This window comes from Diabrotica virgifera, chromosome 6, assembly GCF_917563875.1.
Source record: "Diabrotica virgifera virgifera chromosome 6, PGI_DIABVI_V3a".
Taxonomy (NCBI): Eukaryota; Metazoa; Arthropoda; class Insecta; order Coleoptera; family Chrysomelidae; genus Diabrotica; species Diabrotica virgifera.
This window is the reverse complement of record NC_065448.1, coordinates 238,352,580-238,378,603: the sequence shown is the minus strand read 5'-3', so window position 1 is coordinate 238,378,603 and position 26,024 is coordinate 238,352,580. Positions and strand designations below refer to the sequence as shown.

Genomic DNA, 26,024 nt, shown 5'->3' with positions numbered 1-26,024 from the left:
TACTTTTCTGGTTTAGTGTCACCTATTAGTTACTGTCTTTTATTTTCCTTAGAAAATAGTGTGTAATGGTAATCGATGTGTGGACAAGACAGTCATACTTGTCAGCAGTATTAGTGATCTTCAGCATCTTATATACAGGGTAAAAAGGGCGAGTGAAGAAAGACTAATTAACAAAAACATAAATAAAACAAAATGGATTCTAAAATGAATAACCATTTTCAATGTCATTGCAACACGAAACTACAGATGCGCGATATTCTAGTCCAATCAGAGAATGCCGCAAGCACCTCTACCGGTTTCGAAACTTATTAGTCTCTCATCAGGAGGCACATATGCTGCTCTCCCCGATCCAACCAAAACAAACCCCGGCGTGCAGTCACGGATCGCAACGAACGAAATGGCATAGATGCCCTAGCGGCAACTGCTATCAAAAGTCTAAGTTTTCAATCTAATGGCATATAGAGCAACATAATGCTACTCTACATCCCACCAGAATGAAAACAATGGGAACCTTCTCCGGTTACACCTCCGAGGCTTCTACAATTTGCAAGCCATACGGATGCCGAGAGTAAGGAAGATGAGGGAATTTTACAATATATAATTCACGTCCCATCTGCTCAGCGCGGTAAAGTTCCAACGAGAATAGTTCCCTTTGTACTCCAAACAGAGTAAAGTAAATCAAAAATGAATAACCATTTTCAATGTCGTTGCAACACGAAACTACAGACGCGCGATATTCTAGTCCAATCAGAGAGTGCCGCAACCACCTCTACCGGTTTCGAAACTTATTAGTCTCTCATCACGAGGCACATATGCTGCTCTCCCCGATCCAACCAAAACAAACCCCGGCGTGCAGTCACGAATCGCAACGAACGAAATGGCATAGATGCCCTAGCGGCAACTGCTATCAAAAGTCTAAGTTTTCCCATTGTTTTCATTCTGGTGGGATGTAGAGTAGCATTATGTTGCTCTATATGCCATTAGACTGAAAACTTAGACTTTTGATAGCAGTTGCCGCTAGGGCATCTATGCCATTTCGTTCGTTGCGATCCGTGACTGCACGCCGGGGTTTATTTTGGTTGGATCGGGGAGAGCAGCATATGTGCCTCCTGATGAGAGACTAATAAGTTTCGAAACCGGTAGAGGTGCTTGCGGCACTCTCTGATTGGACTAGAATATCGCGCGTCTGTAGTTTCGTGTTGCAACGACATTGAAAATGGTTATTCATTTTTGATTTACTTTACTCTGTTTGGAGTACAAAGGGAACTATTCTCGTTGGAACTTTACCGCGCTGAGCAGATGGGACGTGAATTATATATTGTAAAATTCCCTCATCTTCCTTACTCTCGGCATCCGTATGGCTTGCAAATTGTAGAAGCCTCGGAGGTGTAACCAGAGAAGGTTCCCATTGTTTTCATTCTGGTGGGATGTAGAGTAGCATTATGTTGCTCTATATGCCATTAGACTGAAAACTTAGACAAAATGGATTCTGGTGAGCAAAACTCAAAATCCTACAAGACAATTGAAAATAAAAAACCAATTAATTCAACAGATGTATATGTATACCTTTGATATGTTGGATCAGTCGCCAACTTAAAATGAGATCAAACAACAGAAATACAATCTAGAGTTGAAAAGGCCAGAGCAACATTTAACAACATGAGAAATATATTCACCCATTGCGATATATCTCTCCCACTAAAAATACGGCTGTTAAAATGTTATGTATTTCCATTCTTGCAGTATGGCACAGAGGCTTTGACAATAACGGAAACGCTAATGAAAAACCGAGAGGCATTCGAAATGTGGGTGTACCGACGTATCCTCGAAAAATCCTGGACGACCCACACAACCAGCGTAGAGATATTGCACCAAGTAAGAAAATAAAATCTTTTTCGCAATTCAGAAACCAAAATTTGAGAATACCTCGGTCATTTATGAGATATGCTAAATATCGTATACTGCAACTGATAATACAACAGGTTAAAATAGAGAGCAAACGCGGACCCGGAAGAAAAAGACACTCACGGCTCCAAAACTTATACCAATGGTTTGGACTAACACCGATCGAATTATTAAAAAACGCCGCAAACAAAATTAAAATTATTATGATTAAGAAGAAGAAAAAAAGAATTGTGTTACTTGGAGTGATGAGAAAATTATGAATTAATTTTTTCTCGAATTGACCTGATGATACATATATTCGATGATTTTATAAATGAGGATAGGGGTCCTTTGCCACCTCATTCGAAATATTATTCAATTCTCTATTCAATGATATAATCATGTCGGTTCGCTAAACTCAGACACAAGTGGCTAGTGATTTTAGTAGGCAATTTTTTTTTGGGCCAATTTTGCCAAACTTGGCAAAATTTTTGCCAAAATTGGCAAAACTACTAACTATTTAGAAATTATTAACTATTTAGTAATTATTTTTTTTTGGCAATTTTACCAAATTGGCAAAATTACTTACTAAATTCACTAGCCATTTGTGTCTGAGTTTAGCGAACCGACTGTAACAATTATTTATACAGGCTGCCAAAAAATATTTAATTTTTAAATTAAATTAATTTGCACAAAACGAATAAATGTAAGCGTTTTATACTTATTATGAAATACATACATCAGATAACAAAAAACATGTTCATTTGACAAATAGAAATTGATTTGATTTCAAGAAAGAAGATATACTTTCTTGTCTGATGGAATATGAAGCTAGCATAAATATATGTATACAAACGTATCAATTTAACATATTTTAAAAAATTGTGTATTATAAAGGATTTATTTTAAATGTTTAAGGGTATATGGGTGAGAGATCATCTTGGGCCAGCAATAAACCAGTCAGCTCATAAAAATATAAAAATAATCACAGTGGATGACCAAAGGGCTTTAATCCCTCGGGTTTTGCAAAAGGTAACATTTTTTTTAGCTTTTTTTGTGACAATTATTATATTTGATTGTTTTTGTGAAATTAATATTAGTATATATGGGGGTTAAAAAGGAGTGCAAACAATTTCAGGGAGTAATTATGCATAAAGATATTGACAGTTTGCTGTATAAACGTATGTCCGCAAATGCTTCGTTTCCGAGATATGGGGTGTTTTTATTACAAACTGATGATTTCTTTATTACTCTAAAACCGGTTGAGATTTGAAAATAAAATTTGGTGGGTTTTAAGAGATAGTTATTTTAAATTATTTACAGACAATTAGGAATTTTATATTTACCATTGGAGCTGATACGGGTACTGATCTGACTTTTTAAAGACGAATAGTAAGCCACTGACATATCTCAAATAAAAATAACTTTTAAATTTGTTGTTTAATTTGGGACAAAAATATTTATTTGGCGTCGTGTCGTAAACTGAATTTAAATTTTGGTTTTTAACCCGGCACCTGCCACGTGGCTTTGCAAGGCGCCAACTGCCACGTGGGGTGCTCACAGCACCCCTTACAAATTTTTTGTGATCTACTTGTTTAAAAAACAAAATAATGTGTTGAGTAACACAAGAATATAAAAAAACATGTTTTAATAACTTATTAGCCACTAATATGTTATAAAAGTTAAAAAATAAAATGAAAAAGGTGTTATAAGCAAATTAGCAAGTACCAAGCCATAATAAATGAAGTCAAGTAAAATATCTAAAAAAAATAAGATTTAGTGAGTATAGAGTCTATATTAATAATTTAAATCAGTTATTTCAATAAAAAATGTAAATCTGACCTGTTTATCAAAAATACAAAAAATATTTAAAACTTAAAGTGCCAGATGATGACACCCCAATTCGACTTTAGAGCTATAAGTTCAGAATGACACTAAATAACCACTTCAAACACTAACACATCTATGTTATATAATATTATAGAAAGCTACTATGACGCACAGCTCGGTTACCAAACTTGAAATACCAAATATTTGATAAAAATATGTTATGGGGTGCTGGTAGCACCCCACGTGGCAGGTGGCGGGTTAAGAAAGGATTTTAAAGATGACTTAAAACCTTAAATACAAACTAAAATATAAAATTGTTAGATTTGGTTTTAAACCCCAATCTAACAAAGTTTAATATTTTCTTATTTAATTATGATCGACTTATACAAATTTGATTCTTAAAAGATTAAACATTGATAAAATTGCAAAAGGTAAAACGTAACTTTTCAAAACCATTGTATACTTATACTTAATTATTACTTTTTAAAAATAAAAGTGATTACCTCGACACAAAGATGAATTATTACCGCCAAGTTGATACAAATTTTATTAAACAAATTGCATTGTTTCTGAGAGAACAGTTCATTCTACATAAAAAGTTCTAAGTAATATTTCTTTTCAAAATCATCTCAGCTACATTTCTTATTTTAACCTTTTTTTTTACGACGTACCTACAGATTCTTTGTAAATCGATGTTTACTGTTTCATTTCTCCCCCTACGAGGGGAGTTCTAGGGGGAAACGAGTGGCAAACTTTTTTGAATATTTTTTGGGTGCCAAAATTCACTTTCTCAGCAGAATTCATCTGTATCATTTTTAGAGGTTAAGTCGCTGACGATGGACTGAAAATAAAAGCAACATTCAGTAACGCAAATCTATTTTAAAAGTTTTTGAAAGTTTTGAAAGTTTGAATAAAAATTATATTTTTAGATTATGTTTGACCAACAAACATTTGATATGATAGATGGTATTGGCTTGCATTGGTACTTGGATAGCGAAAATAACACACATTTGTTGGATAAAACTCATAAGTTGTACCCCACCAAGTTTATGATAGGTACAGAAGCCTGCGCAGGTAAGAAAATGATATAGGCCTGGAGCCCATGTACCAAAAAAAGTTTATTAATGGCAAGCTAAAAATTTGTTAATAGCTTAACGGTGTCTAGTCGGACAAACTTTGACGTACGGGAACATTGCTACAGGGGAAGTTTTAATTGTGGAACAGGTTAGAGATTTCGAACGTAAGACTACGAAAACGTCCCATGTATTTTGTCCGATAGTCCTACCAATTGATTTGTTACCCTTTTACTAAACTCTCATGTAAAAATCAGGCTACTATTTACCACCAATATAATACCTGTCATTTGACAGATTCAACTTGTTGGACTTTTTAAAATGCCCAACGTGTTGTCACGGCAGAAGGCGGTGGCTGCGGGACGCGTAAGCTTTGTCGAGGATCGACGAACTTAACGAATAAAAATTAAATAAATTGTGCGATATTGTAAGATTTGTGAAAAGTTAAAAATTGTTATAGCTGGGATATACCTAAAGGCAAGGAGATACAAAGACAAAAACAAAAATATTACAATAGATGCTGTCAGGCAGACGAAAAAATAGATGGTTGTTTGACGTAGAAGACGACTTGAAAACTATGAATGTAAGACAATCATAGCCACCTTTACTTTACAAGCCATGAAGAGAAAAAGGCAACGTCGCAATTGATGACGTCGGTAGTCTGACTTTCGGAATACCGCTTTCGAAACTACCGCTTTCGAAACTACGATTTTAAAGTAAAAATTCTGGTAAAATTTATAGTATTTTTTGAATCGAACAAATAATTTGTACAAAAATATTAAAAGTAATTCCTTGTAAGTAACGTTTATTATACAAAATAAACCAATAACAAGAATATAAACGGGATTCACTTTTTTCGAATTATAAGAAAACTAATAAGTATTTTTCAAAAATTTAAACGCAGAGTAAAAGATTACGTTAGGACCGCGGGCCGAAAGTCCCTGGAAACTTCTATGTTTATTTTAATAAGTTACAGGGGTTAAAAACTAAGAAAATTTAGTGTGATTTTTAGTTTCAAATATGTCATTAAAAAAAACTTTTTATTCATTCTAAGGGACTTTCAGCCCTCGGTAATAAAGTAATCTTTTATTCTGCGTTTAAATTTTTCAAAAATACTTATTAGTTTTCTCAAAATTTGAAAAAAAAATGATTACATTGAAAATACAGGCGTCAAAATTTTGCATTTTGTTCCTTTCCCCTTAAAGTTTGTCGCACTTATTTAGAAATACCCTGAATTGATAAAGAACAAATCTAGTTGTTAAACATAAGCGAATTAATCAAAAAAACAGAATGTTAAGAAAACCGGAGTCTATAGTTAGGTTTTAATTTCAGTATTTTATAAATGCCCGGTATACCCTAAAAATTTAACTGGTTAGCAACAATATTATTACACCGCCATTGTTAAAGAATTAGGCTATAACATATTAAAAAATCACTTAAATCTGCCAACAGGTTTAGGAAATATAAGACATTAAAAATGACAAAATTTTTAAGAGGACGGATTTCTATATGCACGCAAGTTTATATAAAAATATATTATATTGAACTAAAATCATCTTAATAACATACCTTTTATGGTTTTTTATAATTTGGAGCACGAAATGTTCTAAAATATTTCAGTTTCTCTGTAAATACAGTGAAAATTATTTAAAAATACATGAGAACTGTCAGAATTAATCGGTCTACCAATAGATGTTGCCAAGTTTCAACTTCATGGCTTGTTAAGTAAAGGTGGCTATGAAGACAATGGATAAGAAGAACATAAGGAAGTCCTAAATGGAAGGGCATAGTAATACAGACAAAGACCCATCAATGGTTATGATGTAACATTAAATGTTAAATGTAAAAGAAGTAGAATAATTAAAAATACATACAATACTTAATTTTCTCCCTTTTATCACCTACCCCTATTTCTTAATAGCCACAATAGTAATTTAATAATTTTTAACCATATTCGATAATAATTGACCAATTATGACTAGACCAGTGTCCACGCCAGACGTCTACCGGTGTCACTTCTACTCATAGTACATTCTTTCACGGTTTTTGCTCTAAATTTTAAAGAACCGTTTGGATTGACATGAAATTTGGCGTACGCATAGCTTACATGTCAAAGAAAAAAAGTGATATTGTGCCGATGTGTGCTTTTGCGATGGAGGTGACTTTCACTCCCTCTTGGGGGTGAAAAAATGTATGTCCAAAATAAGTCCGGAAATGGATAAACTGACTTATTTTAAGTAACTCGTGTTCTATAGAGCTTTTTCGCCAAGTCAACACTTTTCGAGTTATTTGCGAGTGAATATGTTCCATTTTTCCACAAAATAAACACATTTCTAGACGGTTTCTGGCGTGAAAACTTACTTATTTCTTACTTAAAAAGTAAGTATTTTGTCGAAAAAAAAACGTTCTCAGCAAAAATATATCCAGTAAAAAAGTAAAAAAAATGATGTACGCGTTAGGTCTCTGGACCTCGTAGAACCAGAGTTATAGCCAATAAAAAATAGATTCATGCTCACCAAATTTCAAATAGAATATTTCGACGTGAATTATCCAAAAAATTAAGCACTTTTTGGGGAAAACTCATTTTAACTTATTTAAAGTATTTAAAAAAAGCTTTATTTCTGTTTTTATAAAAAGTTCCTAGCATTAAATTTAAGCAAGTTACGCTCAAAATAAAGATGGTCCCATTTGTTTTGGCAAAAAAAAATGGGAAGACCACCCCCTAATTAGCAACTTAAATGAAATTAATCGCTACCGCTCCACAAATTATTTTACTTATGTTGTGTTTATATGATCTGTAAGTTTCATTGATTCAAAGTGTTTATTTTTGAAAAAAAAAATAGTTTTAAAGTAAAATTTTTAAAAATTTTAATTTTGAAAAATATGCTTTTTTTCAAAATAACTTAAAAATTGTTACAGATACCAAAAATCTCGAAAAACAAAAAAAGTCAGCATTGCTTTTTTGAATATCATGTATTTTTTTATTTTTCTGTTAGACAAAAATTGATTAAGATTTGGTGTTTCCAAATTTGCATACATTCGTAATCAGTGACTCGGTCAACCCATTTTAACTACAGCCCTTTCAAAAATAAGGACTTTGAACCGATGAAACTTACAGATCATATACCCAGTACATACATGAGTCAAAAAAAGGGACTAACTTTATTTTGAGCGTAACTTGTTTACTTTTGATGCTAGAAATTTTTTTATTAAAACAAAAATGAAGCTTTTTTAAACACTTTAAATACGTTGTAATGAGTTTTCCCCGAAATGTGCTTCATTTTTGGTTATTTCACGTTTAAGTATTTCATTTGGAATTTGACGAGTATTTTTCATTAGCTATAACTCTGCTCCTACTAGGCATAGAGACGTGATATATTTGTTTTAAATTTCTTACAGGCTATATTTTTGTTAAGAATGTTTTTTCGATAAAATACTTACTATTTAAGTTATTTGCGAAAAACCGTCTAAAACGTGGTTATTTTGTTGAAAAAAAGAACATATTCACTGGCAAATAACTCGAAAAGTATTGACTTAGTGAAAAAACTCTATAGAACAAAAGTTACTTAAAATTAGTCAGTTTATCCATTTTCGGACTTACTTTGGACGAATATTTTTTCACCCCCAGGAGGGGGTGAAAACCACCCCCAGGACAAAAGCACATATCGGCCCAATATCACTTTTTTTCTTCGACTTAGCTATGTGTTTGCCAAATTTCATGTCAATCCAAGCGGTTCTTTAAAATTTAGAGGTTTTGCAATATTTTACCGTTTAAGAATGTAGTAGTTTAAGAATCAGTAAACAGCAACATTTTGTGTATGTATGTATCGACCGTAGTAGTGACGTTTTTAATTGCAAGTTTTTTGGGAGTTTGCTGAATAAACTAAGTGTCCATGTTTAGGACAAGAAAAATTAATCGTGTATTAAAAAACCGCCATCGTTTTATATTTACGCACGGCAAAAATATTTCTTATCAGAATGAATTAAATTGATACTTTTATATTGGGTAATATGTAATATTTTTTAAGTATTTTTTTAATGTTCTGTTAATTTTTATTTATTGAACTTTGACAAGCCATTATTGATTTATTTCTAAGGCGGTACGAAGTTGGCCGGGTCAGCTAGTAATAATATAAAATTTACTATTAAAAAACTTAAAAACAACCTGATAGTTTTCACAACCATTAACTTGTCAGAATGACACCTTAAAATCACGTTCCACAATTAAAACTTCCCCTGTTCCAGTGTTCCCATACATCAAAGTTTGTCCGACTAGACACTGTTACGCTATTAACACATTTTCAGTTTGCAATTAATCAACTTTTTTTTGGTACGCGCGATCCAGGCATAATACATAAACTGTTTGAAAACTAAAACTCTAATAAGTCAGGAAATAAAATTCGAAATTATTTATCCTCTTAGCTTTTTAAATTGGAAAAATAAAGCATAACAGAGTGGCGAAATCCTCGACAAGGGAAATCTAAATTACATTTCACGTCCTGTCATTCACCGTGATAATAATGTTAGCGAACTATTTCCTTTAATATCCACCAAAGGTGAATAAAGTATGAACTAAAAGAAAAGAAAAGATGGTTCAGATTCGATTACAGTACAGAGCCTCTGCTATGTGCTTATACGTAGGTATTTCGGAATAACCATTTCCTCAGAGGATAAATTTAAATAATTTCTAATTTTATTTCCTGACTTATTAGACTTTTGATTCATAGATGGTGCTAGCAGCATCTTTGGTAATTACAGTAAAGCCTGTGTTATCGGCCACCTGTCAAAATCGGCCACCTGTACTAACGGCCGATTTCAAGATTCAGCAAATAAATTATATGTAGATTCCCTTATTTATTATCTGGTATTTACGGCCACCTTTATAATACGGACTCGGCCAAATAATCACATATTTTTAAAGCACATTTTATAGAAATTTACCTGTTAATGTCGGCCAAATATTTTTGTCAACTTGTTGATAGAAATTCCCAGTAGTACTTTAAAGCGTCGTTTAAACACAACGATAAGTCACAGTAACTAGTTGTGATGACAAGTTGAAACGCTGTTTAGACGCTGCGATTCAATGCGATACCACCTTCAACCCAACTCCAACTTTGATAAGTTGTGCGATGCACCGTTTACACACAATGATAAGTTGCAACAACTCGATTGACCTTGATAAGTTGTTTGATTTATCGCTGTGTTTAAACGACCCTTAATACCTATTGTACCTACCTAAAAAGGGATTAAATAATTAGGGTCGGTGTGGTGGTCATAAAATGTCATAAAAGAAGAATTGTTTGTCACTATTTATAAGTACGGTTTAAGATTACAAAAGTTGACCGAAAAGTATGGTGTTGTAAAAACTCAAATTATTAAAGGACATTATAAAAAAATAACACTGAATTGAAAAATTCTTCAACAAAGCTTAACATCCCCTTTTTTTCGTAGTATTAGTAGAGTCCGTTCATATAGAGAATTATATTTGCTTTTAGTAATAAAATAAACAAAGTTCCAATTATTTTTTATGTATTTGTGGACTACACAAACTGGCAATACCGGCCACCTTTCTATATCGGCCAATAGTTCGTTCATTTTTAGTGGCCGTTACTGACAGGTTTTACTGTATTTTGATAATTACCTGGAAAGGATGTGTAACCTAGGGTAACCCTTACAAAGGTTATTGGCTAGCTCAGCCTGGCGTGGGTTCTGCGCTGTGCAACAATGAATCACGCTTCCAAGGATCTAAGGGAGGTTAACCAATAAAATTCGAAAGGTTCACATATTCATTTATTGACCTTATTAAATCAATTAAATACACATTATCGCCATTAAAAATACAGAATAAACGAAAATTGAAATTTATTAACAAAAAAAAATTAAAAACTTATTGTCAAGGAAATAGTTCGTTCAGTAGCACTTTGCGAACACCTGGCTGCAAGAGGCTACTTATCTGATGCGACCGTCGAGGCGTCGAGGGATCTCCGTTGCTGTCTTCAGGTCTTGGAGGGACTTCGGCTCCACGTGGCCTCTGTTGACTGAAGGTGGATGTGTTCGGGTGCAGGCCCTTACTGTAGTTTCATGGTCACCGGTGCAAAACGACGGCTAGATGGTATTCGATTGATATAGCCTGGTACATGGGCTCTCCCCAGCGAGCCAAATAAGTTGGGAAACACCTCTTGTTACAGATAATGTTACAATGGTTTTACTTATTTCAAGTTTTATTCAAAAGAGAGCAAATTTTCCGAAGGCACTCATTTTTAAGTGGTTAACATATTGGAGAAAAACTAGTACTGACGAATATTTAATGCTCGCTAATTACAATAAATAGTTCAGGTTTCAGAAAATTATTATTTGAAGTACGTTAACGGAATAGGACAGGAGCTAGAACAATTGAAGTGCGGAACTTAATTTTTGCATAGCGAATGGGAACTTAATTTGAATGGAAAGACTGCAGAATGAAATGTTAACTAAAACAAAAAGGCTTGGAACGAAAATTAACTCAAATGTCAAAGAAACAAAATAAAGAGAAAATCTATATATGAGAAGTAAAAAACAAAGGAAGACAAAAGGATGAATTATAGAAAGGATATGGAACATTGTAACCTTACAGATGAAAGGACTTGATTTCAGTTCAGTGCCTCCACCCAGGTGCTCCAATGAGGAAACAGTTATTCCGAAATACGTATTAAATATGTCAAATTTATATATTGAGCACATTACTTCAAACATATCCAAACATTTTTATATACAAGGTGACTCAGTGAAACGGTACGATTTCACAACGCTGCTGACGATAAAATAGAGGAACCGCGGGCTTGCGACGTAAACGAAGTTTAGGTATCATAGAGGCGTGGTTTTGTGAACAACGCGTATTTGCTGTGAAAGTTTATTACAAAAATGGTGAAAGTTTTGTGCATGTACACCGAGCATTTCGTTTAAACTACCATTTGCCGCCCCGCGCTGCTGTTCCGTCTAACATGGCTATTAATACTTGGTTAAGGAACTTTGAAAGTAGTGGTTCAATATTATAGAAAGGAGTGGCAGTGTATGAACTGCTCGTACACCACAGAATATTGAAACGGTGCCAAATTCATTACATGCGAGTCGTCGCAAGGATCTTCAAGCACTCGCGTTTAATGAATTTGGCACCGCTTCAATATTTTGTGGTGTGCGAGCAGTTCTGACACTGACATCTCTTTTTTGTGATGTTCAAACACTACTTTCAAAGTTCCTAACCAAACTATTGTGACTTGGTCTTGTGAACGGAGCGGCAAATGTTAGTGTAAAGGAAATGCTCGTTGTGCACGCACAAAACTTTTACCGTTTTTGTAATAAGCTTTCACAGCAAATGCGCGTTGTTCACAAAACCATGCCTCCATGATAACTAAACTTCCCACTTAGGTCTGGATCCCGCGTATCAAAAAAAAGTTGATTAATAGCCAGCTGAAAATTTGTTAATAGCTTAAGGGTGTCTAGTCGGACAAACTTTGATATACTGGAACACTGGAACAGGAAAAGTTTTAATTGTGGAACAGGTTAAAAATTTGGAACGTCAGACTACGAAAACGTCAGATGTATTTTGTTCGACAGAACTTCCAATTGATTTGTTACCCTTTCATTAAACTCTCATGCAAAAATCGGACTGCTATTACCAACCAACACGATTCCAGTCACTTGACATGTTCTTCGTGTTCCACCCAATAAAATGCCCAGTTGGTGATAGACACCAGTCTGATTTTTGCGTGAGAGTTTAATGAAAGGGCAACAAATCAATTGGATGTTCTGTCCGACAAAATACATCTGACGTTTTCGTAGTCTGACGTTCCAAATTTTTAACCTGTCCCACCACTAAAACTTCCCCTATTCCAGTGTTCCCATATATCAAAATTTGTCCGACTAGACACCGTTAAGCTATTAAGTTTCAGCTTGCTATTAATCATCTTAATCAGCTCATTTATTTTCTTTTTTTATTTCTTTTCTAAACCAGTATGTTGATGTATTATGCAGCTTTGAATTTGACTAATACATAATAGGTCTGGATCCCGCGTATGAAAAAAAAGTTGATTAATAGCAAGCTGAAAATTTGTTAATAGCTTAACGGTGTCTAGTGGGATAAACTTTGATATATGGGAACACTGGAACAGGGGCAGTTTTAATTGTGGAACAGGTTAAAAATTTGGAACGGTCAGACCACGAAAACAGCACATTTATTTTGTCCGACAGAACAGACTTAAACTCTCCGAACAGAGATTAAACTCTCATGCAAAAATCAGACTGCTATTTATCACCTGTCATAATTCCTGTCATTTGACATATTCTACATGTTCTACTCATTAAAACTCCCATTTGGTGAAAAATAGCAGTCTGATTTTTGCATGAGAATTAATCTCTGTTAGGAGAGTTTAAGTCTGTTCTGTCGGACAAAATAAATGTACCGTTTTCGTGGTCTGACCGTTCCAAATTTTTAACCTGTTCCACAATTAAAAGTGCCCCCCTTCCAGTGTTCCCATATATAAAAGTTTGTCCGACTAGACACCCTTAAGCTATTAACAAATTTTCAGCTTGCTATTAATTAACTTTTTTTTCATAAGCGGGATCCAGACCTATAATATGAGTAATAATTTACTGTGGCAAATTTTTTTGTTAAATAAATTTCGGTCAACATAAATTTCCTATGTTTTATGAAATAATAATCCTTTGCGGTATATGAAATTTTTAAATTTATATTCGCAATGTATTATATTCGCAACCACTAAACTTTGAAACTTTAATTCGTAGCTTGAAAATGTTTAATTAATTGTCCAGTAAATATATAATAAAAGTTTGTACAAAAAATCCGGAACAAGGTAGAAAGTTTATCGAGATAAAAGCTACAGCTTGTTATATAGTCCAAGCAATGAAGCTTAAAATAGGACAAAACCTCGCAATTTTTACGGAATGGATCGATTTGCTTGAGAATTTGAGAATAAGTAGCGGATAGTCCAAGGATCAAAATCAATATTAGGCCGAAAGTCGCTTTTACCATGGGGTTGGTTGCCACCCCATCTCGGGGGTGGAAAATTTTTATTATATTTTAATAGCAAAAGTTGGTAAAAACGTTCATTTTAAGCAAAAAACGTTCCATACATTTTTTTGATAAAATTGATAGTTTTCGATTTATTCGCTATCCAAAGTGTTAGTTTTATATCGAAAAAATCAATGTTTTTAATAAGTTTTCTGCTAATAACTCCAAAAGTTTTCGTTTTATCAAAACAACTTTGTTTAACAAAAATGTACCTTTTGGAAAAATAAATAAAACCCTTTTTTATAATTTTCTTTAAGACAAACAGTAATCGAGGTATACTTTATTATATGTTAGCTCTTCTTCGTCAAATGTTAAATATTGTAGTTTCAAAGTCAAAAGACGGGAAAACTGTGCATTTTTCGAAGATAACTTCTTTAAACTAATTTAAAGTATTTAAAAATATCTATCTCCAGAAATAAAAAAAGTCTCTAGTTAAAAAATTAAGTGACTTATAATAAAAAGAATGTCAGTTACCACTTTTTTCAGCAAAAAAGTGATCGGAAACCATCCCCTAATCACCACTCTAATTAAAATTAGTCATTGACCTTATTTGGTCTTCTTTCTATATGTATTATTAATAGGTTCTAGAAGATCGACCGGCTTAGAATGATTAGTTTAAAAAAAAATGGAGTTTAAAGCGAATAACGAATTTTTGTACTTTGGTAAAAAATGCTATTTTCTTCAGAATAGAAAGAATAGAAAGAAAATTTGTTCGAAAAATTTTTTTCTACGGCGAAGATTGAGTGAATCGTAAATAAGTATATATCGAAAAACATTGATTTTTTCGTAGGGGTCGACAAGACAAGAATTCTTGTCTTGTCTTGTCTTGTCTTGAGAAAAATTCAAGAAATTTAAAAAATCTTGTCTTGACGATTTCTTGACATCTTATGTCTTGTCTTGACTCAAGAAATTTCAAGATCTTGAAGTTTATTGATTACCCGATCCGGTGTTTCCCCGGCGACCTTTTTATTGCGTTGCGTGTTGACACGGCCTCGACTGTCACTGTGGGGAGTCCCCGAACTGCATTTGTTTCCTGACTAACGAAAAATTGACGTGTATTTCTGTTACAAAATCTCGTGAACCTAATTTGGTAACGTCAATATACGAACGAAACGATTGAATCCGACATTACTGAAAATATCAGGGTGCAGATGGGACTCTGTCGCGTAATTCGTAGCAAATAAAATAATCGTATGTTTTTAGGCTTCATTTTATTTCGGTTATACATACGCATTTTCAAGGTTTACGAGGTTTTGCACCAACTCTACTTGCATGCTTAAAATAAGCATTTTGTATGGTTCGCACATATCTCTTTTAGCTGTTCAGAATTTCATAAACATTATTGAACCAAATCGAAGAAGTTAGACATCGAAAAGGATTTTGATTATTTGGAGGATGAGATCGAAGTATAAAATTAAAGAAATGATACTGCTCTAGATTTCAATTCTTCTGTAAGTAAAATTAAATACCTCTTCAAAAAAGATCCAACACTCAGGGCAAATTCAAGTTAATCTTAACAGTGCTTGCGAGACCATAAATTATTGTAAGATGACTATGCCAAAATTAGATGTGGCTACACAATAGCATTCAACTTTCGAGATGCTAACATGGGGTTTAAGTGTAAAAAATGCTGTAACTACATTTTGCGACATCAAAAATCTAAATAATTGCAAAATATTAGATAAAGAATGGGTTCTGACTTGTAAATTTTGTCAGTGTCTGAGAAGCTTTAAAACACTTTCTTCAATACCCGAAGGGGAAAAATATTGCACACTCCCATTGGTGGCAATTGGGGTAAACTTACTTTTAGACAAACTGGAAATATTTTCAATCTGCGAGAGATAAAATAAAATAAAGTGTTCAATAAATTAAAATATATTATGTTATGTTAAAATAATGTTACCTTTTTCACTAATAAATACGTTTTACAGTTTTCATTGTTAGTCAAGATATTTCAAGATTTCTTGTTTTCTTGACAAGGAATCTTGGTATTGACTTGAAACTTCTTGTCTTGTCTTGAAATCTCAAATTACCTCTTGTCTTGATCTTGTCTTGAAATCAAGACAAGACCAAGACAAGATCTTGAATTTTTCAAGAAGTCGGAGACCCCTATTTTTTCGATATAAAACTAATACTTTCGATAGCGAATAAATCGAAAACTATTAATTTTATCAAAAAAATGTATAGACCATTTTTTGCTTAGAATGAATATTTTTATCAACTTTTGCTGTAAAAATATAATGAAAAACTTCCACCCCCGAAATGGGGTGGCAATCACCCCCATGATAAAACCGCCTTTCGGCATCATATAGATTTTGATCCTTGGACTATCTATTGAACTATTATTCTCAAATTTTCAAGCAAATCCATTCATTCTGTAAAAATTCGGTGAAAAGCTTCGGTTCCTGGACTAATAGTTACAAAACATTAAAAAGTTTTTAACAACTTTTCATTTTTGAATACCAGTTTTAGGTCAATATGAAGAAGTGTTCGTTTGACTCTCAAAACGTATGGACCTCATGTATCGATGCTTGATTGAATAGACGTTAACAATAATAATAGTAGCAAAGTAATAAGTCAATGATTATTGTCATTCCCTATGCGTTTATCTATATGCGTGGTTAGATCCTTGCATAGGTTGATGATGGACTTTTTGCGGAAAAACAAAACGTTTTCGCTCTGTAACAAGAGCATCATTAGTGTTACAAGAACATGGTGAGCACACCAAAAAATACAAAGGTAAAAACCTTTTAAAAATAGACTGAAAATCTTATATATGTGTTAACATCGTCAAATCCAAAGGATGGATATAAATCCTATGGATATTGCCTTAGGACAACATATTAGGATTTGAGTTGTCTTTCAACTCTTTTAACATAATGACCTAAGTAATTGTTACCTAGTAACCCACTTACCACGTGTGGGAGTCATATGTTGTCGTAAGGCCATATCCATAGGATTTATATACTTCCTTTGGATTTTACGATGTTAACACATATTATATAAGACTTTTAGTCTATTTTTAAAAGGTTTCTACCTTTGTATTTTTGGGTGGCTCACCACGTTCTTGTAACACTGATGATGCTCTGGTTATAGAGCGAAAACGTTTTGTTTTGATGGTTGTAGCCCCATAGGGGCTTTTTAAACTAATATACCTTTCACCACGAAACATTTTTTTATTAAATTTGCTTATATAGAATTACAATCAACGGGAAACTACTTAGTGTAATTAGATACAAGGACAATACAGTGATTCGGTCAGAAAATATTGAAGGTATCCAAATTCTGATTGATCATATTCACGAAGTAGGAGAGAAAATTTGCATTAAAATAAACTCAAACACAACCAAATATTTAATATTTAACTATTCGTAACCCACATTCAGATGCAGAGCTTCAACTAAATGGAGTCCAAGCTAAAAAAGTTCACAAAATGGCACATTTGTAAACTGTCATAACGGACCAACTAGATCCAGACATTAATAAAACACAGGATAGCAACGACTAAAACTACTTTTTTGAAAGTGAAGTCATTCCTTTGCAATAATCATCGTAGTTTAGAACTAAGACAAAGAGTGATGAAGTGCTATTTTTGACCTGTACTTTTGTAGGGCGAGGAAATGTGGACACTGAAAATATCGACCGTGAACAAAATTGAAGCACTTGAAATGTGGAATCGTACACGGATGCTGAAGATACCTTAGGCAGCAAGAAAAATTAATAAGGAAGTACTAAGGCCAACAAAGATGGATTTTTATTTCATTATTGGATCAACTATGTTTAATACCATTATAAAGGTCGTTTTTATTTAGTATTATCACTATAAATCTACTTTTTTACAGTATATCTTCATTTCGCGGTTGAAATCCCTGGTTTATTACACGTGAATCGACAAATCCCATCCACGTGATTGTGAAGGTCCTCTTATGACTGCAAAAATGACAAACCGACGGATCAGGGCAATTATGTTTGGAATGCTTTTGCATATCCGATGGACTGCTAGTCCCTTTACTCACGGTTTTTGCTCCAGTTTTTAAAGAAACGCTTGGATTACATGAAATTTGGCATATACAAAGTTAATAATATGTCAAAAATAGTAATATTGTGACGATATGTGCTTTGCTAGGGGGTGAGTTGTACCACTTCCCGTTGTTGGTAATAAAATTATACGTTCAAAATAAGTCCAGAAGTGGATAAACTGACTGAGTCTAAGCAATTTGTGTTCTATAGTGTTTTTTCGCATAGGTAGTCAATACTTTTCGAGTAATTTTTAATGTGTTTGCTTTTCAACAAAAAAAAAAACACGTTTTTAGACGGTTTTTCGCAAATAACTTAAAAAGTAAGTATTTTATCGAAAAAATCATTCTTAGCAAAAACGTAGCTTATTAAAAATATAAACAAATGGTGTACTTATAAGCTCTCTAGACTCAGTAGAAGCAGATTTGTAGCTAATGAAAATAGGTTCATATTCGTTAAATTCTAAATTAAATATTTCCACGTGAAATAACTAAAAATTGATGCACTTTTTAGGGAAACCTCATAACAACTTTTTTAAATTGCTTAAAATATATTTTAGACCTGGATCCCGCGTACCAAAAAAAAGTTGACTAAATGCAAGTTGAAAATTTGTTAATAGGTTAACGGTGTCTAGTCGAACAAACTTTGATGTATGGGAACGCTGGAACAGGGGAAGTTTTAATTGTGGAACCGGTTATAAATTTGGAACATCAGGCTACGAAAACGTTACATGTATTTGTCGGACAGAACTTCCAATTGATTTGTTACCATTTCATTAAACTCTCATGCAAAAATCAGACTGGTCTTTATCACCAACTGGGCATTTTAATGAGTGGAACACGAAGAACATGTCAAATGACAGGAATCGTGTTGGTTAGTAACAGCAGTCTGATTTTTGCATGAGTGTTTAATGAAAGGGTAACAAATCAATTGGATGTTCTGTCCGACAAAATACATGAGACGTTTTCGTAACCTGACGTTCCAAATTTTTAAACTGTTCCACAATTAAAACTTCCCCTGTTCCAGTGTTACCGTACATCAAAGTTTTTCCGACTAGACACCGTTAAGTTATTAACAAATTTTCAGCTTGCTATTAATCAACTTTGTTTTGGTACGCGGGATCCAGACCTATTTATTTTTGTTCGTTAAAAAAGTTTCTAGCGTCGAAAGTAAGTAAGTTACGTTCAAAATAAAATTGGTCTCTTTTTTTTTTGGTAAAAAAATTTGGGAAAATCAGCGCTTAATAATTTAGTGAGTATCTCAAACGAATTAAATCGCTAGCGCATCACAAGTTGCTTTACTTATATTACGTATTTATAACTATGATCTGTAAGTTTCATCGGTTCAAACTAAAACATTTTAGAAAAAATTTTATTTTAAAATAAAATTTTTCAGATTCTTAATTTTGAAAAAAAAGCTTTTTTTCAAAATAACTTAAAAATTATTAGTAATACTAAAAATCTCGAAGAGTAAAAAAATGTAGATTTTGCTTTTCTGAATATATTTGGATTTTTTTTTCTGTTTTCGGACTCAATGCCGGACTCATTTTGAACGTATATTTTTTCACCCACGAAAAGGGTGGAAAGTCACCCCCGGACAAAAGCACACATCGTCACAATATCACTTTTTTTCTTTGACATGTTAGCTACATATATGCCAAATTTCCTGTCAATTCAAGCGGTTCTTTAAAATTTGGAAATTTTACAATATTTTACCGTGAGTGAATGGACTATGCCCGTATAATACGCCAATAAAGTTGATTGGTGCTATCTGTCAGTTAGAGCCGAACTCTGCTTATTCATCCGTCACTTCCTGTTCATTAATTCATTTTTAGTATTTGTTTGTTTCATTTTTGGATGCAATAAATGTACTATTTAGTTTGATTTATTATTATTATTTTAAATGCAAAACGCGACATAGCAATTACCTTTTGGATGAGCTAAATGTAGATATTTTTAGGTTTGGTTGTTTAAATTTTTATAGATATAAATTGATAATGGCGGTATTATTAAAACTGATAGGTTGCTCTAAATTAATTTTTCAGGGCAGTATTTAATATCTCATGGCTAAAATTAGGTTAAAATATTAAGTAATTTATATAAAATGCTGAGGTTGCGATATAATTAGCCAGAAAGGTATCAAAAATCAAAGTTAAATTGAAATTTAACTTAAATTGAAATAGAAATTTAATATCTTACAGGTGTTTATTCAAAAAATGCATTATTGGCTACAAATAATTAAATTATGTGTTTTCTAGTGCGAAAATGAAAGGTATATTTTTATTTTTTACAAAAGTTTCTAGCTTTAAAAATAAACGAGTTACACTGAAAAAAAGTTGGCCCATTTTTTTTTGGTAAACAAAATCGTGGAAATCTTCCTCTATTTAGCACCCTAAATTAATCGTTACCGCTTTACCATTTGCTTTAAATGTATATGTATATTGTTTATGTGATCTGTAGGTTGGACCGGTTTGAAGTGCTTATTTTTGAAAAAGTTAGGTTGCATAGTAAAAAAAGTTTTTCCATAAATTTTGGAAAAATTTATTTTTTTCGAAATAATTTAAAAAGTATTAGTGATACGAAAAATCTCAAAGAGTAAAAAAATGTAGGTTTTGCTGTTATAAATATGAAAGTGTCAGTTTGCTTTTCCGTAAGACAAAAATTGGTCACGATATGGCTATTCACAGTTTGCATACACTCGTCTATAGTGACTTGTTCAAGCCTTTTCAACTATAACACTTTCAAAAATAAGCACTTTAAACCGGTGAAACCGACAGATAATATAAGAAATAGAAAAGTAAAGTAAATTGTTTGTAAAGCGGTAACGACTAATTTCATTTGAGGAGATAAACACGAGGAAATTTTCATGATTTTTTACCAAAAAAAGGAGGGCCTGCGTTATTTTGAGCGTAACTTGCTTATTTTAAATGCTAGAATCTTTTAGAAACAATTGAAGTGAAGCTTTTCGTAAACACTTTAAAAAAGCTTAAACGAATTTTTCTCGAAAAGTGTTAAATTTTTCGGTGGTTTCACGTTGAAATATTCGATTTGAAACTAGACGACTAACAAAATATTATTAAATTAGTTGGAGAGGTACTGGAAAGTACCAATGAGGTTGAGTATCTAGGGGTAGCCCTGGAATCGAAACTCAATTTGAATAGTCATACTACCAATATAACAAATAGGGCTAAGCGACTCTTCTAGAACTGCAGGCAAGTTGTAGGTAAAACCTGGGGATTGAAACCAAAGGTGATATGTTGGTTGTACACATCAGTAATACGTCCGACAGTCACTAATTGGTCAGTACTCTGGTGGAGAAAGACGGCTTTGCAATCTTATGTGACTACTCTCACCACCCTACAAAGACAAGTGCTTCTAAATATAACAGGAGCCTTGAATAGTACAGGAACGGCTTCATTAGAGACTGTCACCGGTCTGCCTCCGCTGGAATTATATATTTCGGCGGTAGCCTTTATGGCCATCCTGAGACTCAAAGCAAACAATACTTGGAGGCCAAATTATGTATTGAATAGCCACACAAACATTACTGGGACTATACTTGAGGAATCCATCTTTATGATGAACTGAGAAGATTACCACAATTATACCATCTAGAGAACAAACAGTTCCAAATATTAATGGGGACTCGATATGGTTCACTGATGGATTTAAAACTGCCCATGGTACTGGATCAGGAGTCTTTGGGCAAACATGTAACTATAATAAATCTTACAGCCTAGGTCAACATACAACGGTGTTCCAGGCTGAAGTTTTTGCTTTGGTGGCCTGCATTGATGAAATCAATGATCAAAACCCTAAAGCTAAGAGAATCAACATTTACACAGATAGCCAACCGGCTATTCTGGCTGTAAAGAATCCTCTCACCAAATCAAAACTGGTGAGAAACTGCAAAGATCTCCTCAATAACCTGGCAAAAGACAATAAAGTGTCTTTAATATGGGTGCCAGGTCATGAAGGGATGCATGGGAACGAACGAGCAGATATGTTAGCGAAACAAGGCTCGAGAGAAACTTTTGAAGACCCAGAACATTTCTGTGGCATCACTAAAGATGATATGAAAAACAAGGTTCAGAAATGGCTGATAAAGGATCATCAAAATAAATGGAGAGCCACTCAAAGGCAAATCCAGACCAAAAAAATAATCAAGAATATTGATCCCGAACAGTTTGATGACTCAATAAACGAGAGATCAAAACCGTCACTGAAATGGTGACTGGATATTGCCGTTTAAGAAATCACCTATACAAACTAGGTAAGGTGAATAAACCATGGTGCAGAAAATGCGAAATGGAAGAAGAAACTGCCATACACATACTATGCCATTGCAGTGTGATAGGTGGTGTAAGACAGGACTTCACTGGCCAAATGAGGTTTGAACCAGAAGAGATCCTAAAACTACCAATAAGAAAACTGTTGGCCTTCGTTGAGCCCACAGGACTTATTAAAGTTTAAGGAGAAGAACAGGGTTTGGTACAAAGGTCTTACGACCAAGTGCCAGAGACTAACGTATTTTTCATGAGCTGCAACTTTGCTTTTACTCGGTTTATAGACTTAACTGATACACCTTGTTTTTAGTTCTTTTATAAGCTACACTTTTGCTAAGAATATTGTTTTCGATAAAATATTTACTATTTGCTGAAAACCGTTTAGCCCAATAAATGACCGTTTTGGAGTGTAATTTCAAGGGGCAACTCCGATTTGCATGAACATTTGGATTTAGGTTCTACTTACCCTCCACTTCAAAGTTGAATTTGTGCCGTTGGTTGCTTTTACTTGGGGGGTGATTTACATTTACATTGACATTTACCCCTTCTCGGGGGTGAAAAACGCGTGTTTAAAATAAGGCCGGAAATGGATCAATTGACTTATTTTAAGCACCTTTTGTTCTATAAAGTTTTTTACGTAAGTCAATACTTTTCGAGTTATTCGCGATTTAAAATGTTTATTTTTCGACAAAAAAACTACGTTTTTACACCGTGTTTCCCAAATAACTCAAAAAGTAAATACTTTATCGAAAAAAATATTTTTAGCAAAAGTGTAGCCTATAAAAAACGAAAAAAATGGTGTACAAGTAAAGTCTACAAATTGAGTAGAAGCAAAGTTGTCGCTCATGAAAAATACGTTCTTATTCGTCTAATTCCAAATCGAATAATTCAACGCGAAATCACCAAAGAAAGAGGCGTTTTTCAGGAACACCTTATTAACATTTTTAAAGTATCGAAAAAAAGCTTATTATTTGCTTTTTACAAAAGTTGACGGCATCAAAAGTAAACGAGTTACGCTGAAAAAAAAAGTTGGTCCCTTTTTTTGGTAAAAACAATCGTGAAAACCTCCCTCTATTTAGCACCCTAAGTGAAATTAATGATTTGGCTTTACCATCTATTTTAACTGTATGTGTATTGTTTATATGATCTGTAAGTTTGATTGGTTTGAAGTGCTTATTTTTGAAAACATATGGTTTTATAGTAAAAAAAAATTTCTAAAATTTTTTTAAAAATTTCATTTTTTCAAAATATCTTAAAAAGTATTAGTGATAAGAAACATCTTATGGAATAAAAAATGTAGGTTTTGCTATTATAAATACGCTAGTTTATTTTGTTTCTCCGTAAGACAAAAATTGGTTAAGATACGGCTGTTCAAAGTTTGCATACACTCGTGATTAGTGACCCATTCAAGCCTTCTCAATTATAACCCTTTCAAAAATAAACACATTAAACCGGTGATACTGACAGATCATATAAAAAATAGGTAGGTAAGTAAATTGTTTGTAAAGCTATTAATTTCATTTGGGGAGCTAAACACGGCGAGATTTTCATGATCTTTTACAAAAAAAAAGAGGGCCAACTTTATTACTTGCTTATTCTTAAAAGAGGGCCAACTCGCTTATTCTTAATGATAAAACTTTTGTTAACAATTAAATCAAACTTTTTATATAAACACTTTAAAAAAGTTTAAATGGGTTTTTCCCGAAAAGTGCTTAATTTTTCGGTGATTCCACCTTGAAATATTCGATTTGGAATTAGACGAATAAGGACGTATTTTTCATGAGCTACAAATTTGTTTTTATTTGATTGATAAACTTTACTGATGCACCATTTTTTTGGGTTTTTTATAAGCTACAATTTTGCTAAGGATATTTTTTTCGATAAAATATCTACTTTTTGAGTTATTTGCGAAAAACCGTCTAAAAACGTAGTTTTTTTTGTCGAAAAATCAACATTTTCAATGGCAAATATCTCGAAAAGTATTGATTTAAGTAAAAACCCTATAGAACAAAAGTTGCTTATAAATCAGTCAATTTATCCATTTCTGGACTTATCTTGAACGTATATTTTTCACCTCCGAGAAGGGGTGATTATCACCCCCCAAGTAAAAGCAACCAACGGCACAATTTCAACTTTGAAGTGAAGGGGAGAGTAGAACCTAAATCCAAATTTTCATGCAATTCGGAGTTGCGCCTGAAAATTACACGGTAACGTATTTCCCGTTCATTTATTGGACGATTGTGTTGAAGTTATTAATCAATCAAAAGAAGGAAAACCTTATTCCATAGTCTGCTCTAATTACAATATTTTGTTGGCTCTGTATTATTATAAAGCACTAATATATAGGGTGAGGCAGATAAAGGGCCTATTAGAAATATCTCGAGAACTAAAGGCAATAGAATCATGAAAATTGGAATGAAGGGGTTTTGAAGACTGATCTATTTAATGAAAATATTTTCAGCTATTTGGTACTTCCGGTTATACCGGAAGTTGCTTATAACTTTGTTTTTTAAATGGGACACCCTATATATTTTTACATTTTTGGATTCTCCTTGATTTCTTCTTTCTTAAAATATGAGGTTTTCTAATATTATACGGGGTAGTTTAAAAGATAATTACGTTTTTTATTCATTTCGTAGCAATTTTCACACCCTGTAGAATTGTAGTAGTTTCAGATCAAAAGCTCTATTTAGGTTCAAATGATTTCTAATATAGTCTACTATTGTTAAGAATTATTAGTATGGCTAAATTTTTAATTTTTGTATACAGGGTGGGTCGAAACTCGGAATGAGTATTTTCTGAGTTTTCTTAAATGGAACACCCTATATTTTAGTATTGTAATGAAATGATATTTTATGGTACTTTCTTACTTCTTAAGTATTCCCTATACCTAACTGCTTTAATTTGTGCTTATTTGTTAATCTCACGAACAATCTTAACTACGTAGGTATTTTGATAGCTCAACCATTATTTGCAATTTTAAGTATCAGTCTAGATTAATATGTATTTATTTCCGAAATATTATTTGTGATTGAATATTTTCACGGCCAACCTAATAAAATTTCACGTATTTTGTGTTGAAATTAATGTTTGGTTTTAATCACCAATAACTCACAAACTAAAGCAGTTAGGTATACGGAATGCTCAAGAAATTAAAAAGTAACATAAAATAACATTTCATTGCAATACTAAAATACTGGGTGTTTCATTTAAGAAAACTCAGAAAATACTTATTCCGACTTTTGACCAACCGTGTATACTAAAATGAAAAATTTAAGTATACCAATAAATTTTAACAATAGTAGACTATATTAAAAATCATTTGAACATAAATAGAGTTTATTATGTCAAACTATTACAATTCTACCGGGCGTGAATATTGCTACGGAATTAATAAGGTAGAATGTAGAATGTAGAAAATGGGGCGGCCAATAGAGCCTGATACACTGCGACCTTAGTAGATCTATTGTGTTTCCCCTTTCTTTTAAAGCACTTCATCTAGCTTAGTCCTCTTAATGAGACTTAACAGCCTTGATAGTGGCCTTTTCATGTAGCCTGGTGCTTCCGGTTTTTCCTCACCGAGTTCTAGAAACCGCACTCGTGCGAGACCTTCGCAATGACACAGAACGTGTAGAGCGGTTTCCTCTTCTTCCAGACAGAACCGACAGGTGTCCTCTTCTGTCAGGCCTATGAGACTCAAGTGTCTATTGAGTCTACAGTGTCCAGTCAGCAGACCCACTATCATTCTGACAGTGCTTCGACTGCGCGAAAGTAAGTCTGTTGTAAATTTAGCCGAATGTCCTTTGATGAACTGTTTGGCCTGCCTCTGTCCTGGGGAGTTGTTCCACCATTCAAGAGACCTCTGTTG

The 26,024-nt window shown here is 33.2% G+C and overlaps 1 protein-coding gene across 1 annotated transcript in view; it reads left to right on the top strand.

The window, feature by feature from the left end:
- LOC126886789 (lysosomal acid glucosylceramidase-like) overlaps positions 1 to 26,024 on the top strand; it is an 89,946-nt gene that overhangs the window by 27,782 nt on the left and 36,140 nt on the right. The window contains exons 5-6 of the mRNA XM_050653840.1: positions 2,803 to 2,916; positions 4,644 to 4,788. Coding sequence (XP_050509797.1) covers positions 2,803 to 2,916; positions 4,644 to 4,788 — 259 coding nt within the window. The remainder of the gene's footprint in view (positions 1 to 2,802; positions 2,917 to 4,643; positions 4,789 to 26,024) is intronic.